At 41.0% G+C, this 7,333-nt stretch overlaps 1 protein-coding gene across 1 annotated transcript; it reads right to left on the reverse strand.

Moving 5' to 3' along the window:
* Positions 1-6,247: 6,247 nt before the first annotated feature.
* On the reverse strand, positions 6,248-7,108 carry LOC122150302 (heparan-sulfate 6-O-sulfotransferase 3-like). Its single transcript, XM_042781412.1, has one exon. The coding sequence runs from the start codon at positions 7,106-7,108 to the stop codon at positions 6,248-6,250; it is 861 nt and encodes a 286-aa protein (XP_042637346.1).
* Positions 7,109-7,333: the final 225 nt, after the last annotated feature.

Raw genomic sequence — 7,333 nt, forward strand, 5'->3', positions numbered from 1 at the left:
TATGACATTGTTTCCAGATGTTGCAACTAAGTTGGAGTTGGAGTTTACTTGAAGAGGTCAGAAGGTTCATTTATTTCTCATTTATTTGATATGTGTAATTAGCACAATGATAGTGACCATCCAGAACCCAATGGTTCACTCAAGAGCTGTATCTCTGCTAGCTCCCCTTCTTCTGATAACTGACCTCACACACACAAACATATATCACAGGCATGGTTCTGTGATACAGGGTAGGTTGAAGAACCTCATTTCTCTGCCCAAATTATTGGCTGAAGGTATAAACAAACACAAGTTCCAAGGTGGACTAATCAGTCATTCCCCAAATTTCAAACCGAAGCTCAAAGAAGGCCTGTTTTCCTCTCAGATTATGGAGCTATTTGATATGAAGGCCATTTTCCCATTTTATGAAATGAGCCAATTTGACAGAATGAAGTCAGTATGCAAGGAATGGGGGAAGAGAGATTCCAAATCTCTAGCTCCAGTCATTCTTGAAACTATCTCTACTCATACTTTTCCTGTTGTCTAGTTATATAAATTAATACATAATCCCTCTGGCTGACTTGAGTTTGAGTTACATTAGCATCACTTGCAGCACAGAAGGCCGTATATTATACAATATCTGTAAAATTCCAACTACTCTAACAGAACCAATGAAATAAGGATCATAAAAGAGAAAAATTGCCATACCATCATACGAAAGGATATAGGTAGAATCTCTTACCAGTATTATTTAAGAATGGGAGTGAAACTTCAAAAGAAGACTAAGGTTTACCTTCTCTAATTATATAAATTCAACAGCTGATACTGTTTGTTCAAAACCATATTCTATCACAAATACCTGGCACACTGCAGATGCTTAAGCCACTCCCAACTACACTTTTCACAGTAAACAGAACAGTAACACTGAATATAAGATTCCAAAAATGAAGACACTATTCACGGAAGGAAGGTTGGGCAATCCTACTTCCGTAGTGATACTGCCTCGGAAACCCAAGGAGGGGTCGCTATGAGTCGGGGCCGACTCGACGGCAAACAACAACAACAACAACAACATTCACTGGGGAAATGTTAGACATATCATTTTACATCTTTAGGGTTCAGGTTTTCCCCTTGCCATGTAAAATAGTTAAGACTAGATTATTGTTTTGGTATTTTCAGTCATAAAATGCTCCAATTCTATCCATACTTAACAATGGTAAAGAGGAGGCTTCTAAAGATTTGGACATGCAGATAAAGGGAAAAAATATACAGTTATAAACAAAAAAACATGAAGTTAGTGAAAAAGGATAATCTACAAAAGCTAAATAAAAACAATGGGAAGAAGAATCAGTAACATAAAAGAAGTCATTCAGATACAGGCTTCCTATAGCTTCTCTGAGCTGGATCCAAACTTCCAACCCTGGGGCCCTTCACCTTCTTGGCCCGGTATAATCCATACAATAGTTCTATCAACTTTGCCTAGCATGTGGTTTCAGAATTGGCTTCCAACTTCTGCCTTTGGTCCTGAATGTTCCCATCACCTCTCTTACCATCCACATTGTTTTTCTTACCAGCTGCTCCTCAGAAGGAAACCCACGGAGGGGTCACTATGAGTCGGATCCAACTGCACAGCAGTGTGGCAGTGAGGCAGAGTGTTTGGTTTTTGGTTTAACAGAATGTGTAACCAATGATATTACCTGTTCTCCCATCCCTATTCCCCACACTGCCCCCTGCAGAAACAGATGCCCAAAAGTTCCTAGTTTTCAATTTATTGCTTAAGTTTGGAACTTAGGATACAATGTTAGTACAAATAACCATAAAACAGCATCTTTGTAAGTTAACATGGCTCATTTACACTGACCTACCCTAAGGGAAGAACATCAGATCTTTTTGTGATAGCAGGCCTTGATTAAAGAAAATATTATTACGGTTGACAACTTTATATGGATTTTTAAATATTACTGTATATCAGCATATTAAGTAGTACTATCTACCAGCATATATACTCTGCTAAATATTTTACATTCACTAGCTCTTAGTTCTCACAACAACCTTATAAGGATGGTACAAATTATCTGCACTTTAAAGATGAAAAATCTGAGGCTTAGAAAGAATAAATTATCCCTGGTTACACAGCTAGTATGTATAAGACCTATATGTGTCTGACACCAGAATCCTTGCTCTTACCCATTAAATGATCCACAGAGCTACTCATCTCTGAGAGAAATGGAAAGGGCTGGCATAAGGGCCAAAAGCAAAGAGACCAGGGAACTAAAATCAACACGATCTACAGGCAGTCCCCAGATTTCAAACAAGTTCCATTCTAAATCTGTCTTTAGATCTAATTTGTACATAAATCTGAGCAGTTAGGTACAGTTCATATCTAACATCAGTTAGTCAAATGTTTGTCTTAGTATGTAGTATACAGTGTACTCTTCTATGTATAAAAACATTAAACACTTCCAGACACATGAAGCATCTTTAACAGAATAATACAGTAATAATAACAATGTTCTGATACAACTCGCAAAGTAGCACCATTCATTTTTATAAACCACTGTATATATACACTCCTTCCGAAGCTACTTCCGTAGTGCCTCAGAAACTCAAGAAGGGATCACTATGAGTCAGATCTGACTCCACGGCAGTGAGTTTGGTTTTGGAATATACCTTGAATTTTCAATACAATAGGCTTTACTGGGGTTGGTCCGTAATGATGGGTTGTATATAAGTTGGATGTTCAATCAGACATTTATAACCCAGGGACTGCTTGTATTTCATAATTTTGCTTAGAGTTAGCCCTATTTGAAGTAGAACCTTGTTCCCATTATGTAGCAATAGATTATCTGCCATTTTACATTGTGGCAATGTACCCTCCATCATCCAGGTTAATCTAGTTGACTGTAGAATGCTACATAGACATTACAATGACAGACAACTAATTCAATCTTCTCTGCTAGGAGGATGTTACTGTTAACATCTCTGCAACTTTTTTCATATAGCTTTTGATGCAAAGTATCTTATATAAGCCAGAAGTATTCCCTCCTACACTATCTAAAAAAGAAAAATAATTGAAAATTATTGGGAAGGGGGAGGATAAGGAGGAAAAGGAAAAGAGATTTAAAATGTGGTGCAAAAAAATACTATCAATAATTTTTTAAAAAATCTAGTAACTTGTACAGAGTGATTATCTGATAACTTGTGATTCAAGGAGAAATGAATGTTCCTGGTCTATAACTAAATAAAGAAAATAGTATGTGCAATAGAAATTGTATGTTTAAACAGCCAATATGGAATTCTATGTCACAAGTAGAGAAATACTGAATATTTCCTGTAGAAGTAACACCTTACTTCTTGTCATTTGTGCAGAGTCTGTAGCAGCAGCAGCTAATTTCATCACTAAGAAAAATCTGATTACTTTTAGAATCCATGTCCAACTCTAATTTCCCCAAAATCTTCAACTATTCACTAAGATTTATATGTACATTGGTTAAAAAAAAAAAAAGAAAGAAAGAAAGAAAGAAAACAATGCTGACACATCTACTAAAAAGTCATTAGAAGTTTCTATGTAATAGTCAATGTTTCCAGTCTGTAATAGAAAGTGAGAGACAGACTTACAAACTCTTTGAGGTCATTCAGTAATTAACACCCAAAAATCACACAAAGAGTACACTGTTGAATGAAATATAGCATAGATTGTATTTTACGTGTTAGGAAGTTTGGAAGTTATATTTAATTGATAAAGTATGTTTTAAGCTAAAATAGAGTAGTAGCACAATCTAAAACAATACAAAATTACAAATATACAAAGTATATACCAAAACCAGACCAAACCCACTGCTGTAGAGTTAATTCCGACTCATATCTACCCTATAAGACAGAGTAAAACTGCCCTATGGAGTTTCTAAGGCATGAATTTTTATGGAAGCAAACTCCCATATTCTTTCCCCCTCAGAACAGCTGGCTGGGGTTGAACCATTGACATTTTTTGGTTAACACCTGAATGCTTTTATGACTGCACCAACAGGGCTCCTTAAGAGTAAAAGATCCTAGCAACTCTGGTGGTGTAGTGCCTAAGGCAACCAGAAGATTGGCAGTTCAAATCCACCAGCCGCTCCAGGGAAAGAAGGTGGGACAATCTACTTCCATAACTATTTACAGCCTTGGAAACCCAATGGGGGTCACTATGAGTCAGAATCAACATGATGGCTGAGAGTTTGGGTTTTTTTGTTTTGTTTTGTTTTGTTTTGTTTGTTAATATATACTAAAGAAGGAGAGTAAGGCCTTCATTCTAACTCCAACCAGTTTCCTAATCTAACCAATTTCTATTAAACAGGGAAAGGAGCAGAGAAGAAATAATGTATTTGAAAAACTGCCAGAGTAAAAAAAAAAAATCACATAATGACATTTTGCTCATTCTTGGAGAAATGAAGTAGCATTAGATGCTTCAGTGGTAGTGAATTCTAGAATCTGGGTAGCTTCCAGTAATTGAAGCTTTTCCATAATGTCAAATGCAAAAGCTATCTGATATCAACATATTGAGCTTAAGTTTTTAAATTCCTATTTCCTTACACCAAATTGTTTGAAACCTTTAAGATAAAAACTTCAATAAACTAGTGTTCCAAGCTTTTAATATTTTAGTCCCTTGACCAAGCATGTCAGATTAATTTTCAAATTGTAATGGGCAGAAAGAACATTCAACCAAATTCTTAAGCCCATGTCTCTCTCGAAGGATGTTAATAATGTAAGCAGTTTCACTGGCTATAAAGATTTCAAACTTTTCTAATTCTTAGCAGCATTACTACTAAAAAAGAAAAAAAAAAGAGGAGGAAGAAAAAGCATTTCATGAAAGCTGTTTTTATGAAAGGGAGGGATTTTATTTACTATATCTTTGTATCCACTTAACATTTAGCACACTGCTAGGCACACCTTTAATAGATATTTCTGGAGTTAGTTAATGAAATGGCCTAGGGGCAAAATGGAAATCTTGCTGAGAACACCAAGAGTCCAAATCCTGGCTCTGCTGGGCAACAAAGACCATCTCCAGAATAAGGGTTATCAAGGTAGAGCAGGAATTTGAACATACATCTTCAAAGCTGTATCAAGAGGATTGTTTCCTGAGCTGGCTGGCAGCCATCCAAGAGTCACTTGTAAAGGGATTATATTCATCCCTGACCACTATGCCTTGAAAACTCCTGCCTTGCCTCTCTACTCCTAGCTCCACCTGCCTGTTACCAGCCATCCCACTCCAAGTGTTGGAATTCTACTCACAAAATTTAAGTACAATATTCTACTTCCCTGATCTAATCCAGACTCTCCTCCCTGCAGCCAGCCACAAGGGAATTCCAGTGGCATCACTAAGGCAGTACAGACACACTGAGTGACACCATCAGAGAAGATGACACCAAAATGACTGTTTATAAAAATTTTTGTGCAGTGTTTAAGCAGAAATTTACATTTTTAAAAAAATAAAAATGTCCCTGTAGTTAGTGAGAACAAAAACATTTTTCCTTAGCCCAGCTAATATGTATCGATGTACTTAACAAGGCTAAAACTCTATGTTAATTTACTTTTTGAACCTTCTAATGCCCTCTGGTCAGAGCTGTCATTATTACCTAATTACAATGATACTTCCAATGGTGGTTTTGGCTTCACGTAGAGCTTTTGTTTTAATGTTTTTATAGTTTCTGATTTTGTCAAATTTTCTGCTGTTTTAGCTGCAATACTGTGGTTGTTTTAGCTACAGTATTGTGATAAGTAGTATTTGTGAACCTATATCAGTAACTTTTTGCGTATGAAGTAGTAATTAAAGGAAAAGAAGGAGAAAAATCATGAAAGTCTTCCGCTCAGTTACTAATAACGTAACTAACAATGTTGTAATTCAATATAGAAAGATTTTACAAAACAATTTTGCTGTCAGTACTCATATAATCTAAGAAATATTATTTTAAGCAATTTATAACTGTATCACATATTCTATAATTAAAATTGATAATGAACATTACTAAGGATTCTGTAGGGCCTGGTTTGAAGGCAGTCCATGAGGGGAGAGGGGTTTGATACCATGAGCTACCGCAGTGACACCAACCTAATGCCATCACTGGGGCATTCCATGGGCTTTTGGGGGTGTTAGTTTGGACAGAAGCAACACCATGCTAAGCACCAGGAAAGAAATATACAATGACTGTGGACACCTTTGAAGGTGGAGGGAAGCAGTGGGGGTTGGGGGCGGAGCGAGTTCCAGATCCCAATACTATCCAGAGGTTTCTTATCCCTCTCCCAAAGCCTCAGCCCTAACCGCTGGAAGATGTCTGGAACCAACTACACGCCCAGTGAGCGGGTGCCGCTTGGGGTCGGGACTTAGGAGAGAGGGACCAGGAGGTGGCAGGAAGCAAGAAGAGGCAGGGGAACAGTACCTGGTGTGGCTGTGGTTGCGGGGGCAGTCCTTCTTTTCCATGATGGCCGGTACGCAATTGGTGAGCTCTGTCCAGTCGGCGTGCAGCCCGCAACTCCAGCCGGTGGAGAAGCGGGAGAAGAGCCAGGTCTCCTTCTTGCCGGGCCGGTGACAGGTGCACTTCTTCTGGCCCGCTTTGCAGCTACAAGGCTGCTCCAGCCGGATGTTCTTCACCAGATGCCGGCCGAATGTAGTGCCCCCAGTCTTCTGAATGTGCAGAAACACGATCACGTCGCGCCCTTTGATGTTGAAATCCACGAAGCGGGTCAGATCTTTCAGGGTGAAGTTGAAGCGCGGCACGAAGCGGGGCAGGGAGCTGTTCTCTGGGGCCTCCGGATCCGGGTCCTCCTCCTCTTCTTCCTCCTCCTCTTCCAAATCCCCCGGCTCCTCTTCCTCGTCCTCGGGCGCCACGGCCCCCCGAAGCCTCTCGGGCTGTCCCTGGGGCGGCGGGGGTAGCTGGGGCCGACGCTCCAACTCCTCTGGCGGCGCCTGTACCCGGCGGGCGGGGCCCGGGGCGGCGGCAACGGCTGTCTGGCCGGCGTCCTCCGAGCGGGGCTGGTCCCCGAAGTTGGTGCAGGAGCTGGTGCAGGACGGGGACACGTACTGGTACATGATGACCACGAAGAGGAGAGTGAGCACCGGCGTCAGCAGCCACTTGTTGAACCTTTCATCCATGGTCCCGCTCTCAGGCCGACAGGCGAAACTGCGGCGGCAGCGGCGCGGACCCGCGCCCGCTCGGAAGTTTCGGGGACTCCGGGGCGCGGCTCGGAGCCCGCCGCTCCTCCATGCCCCTGACGCCGAAGCGTGCGGCTGGATGGCGGCCCCGCAGCACTCCTGGGCTCACACAGCCAGGGCCTGCCAGGGGAATGGGGGAGGCAGGCGCCGACGCGCGCGGCTGCG

The sequence above is a fragment of the Orycteropus afer genome, unplaced genomic scaffold (genome assembly GCF_000298275.1).
Source record: "Orycteropus afer afer isolate SDZICR_OR568_19922 unplaced genomic scaffold, OryAfe1.0 scaffold00117, whole genome shotgun sequence".
Lineage (NCBI taxonomy): Eukaryota > Metazoa > Chordata > Mammalia > Tubulidentata > Orycteropodidae > Orycteropus > Orycteropus afer.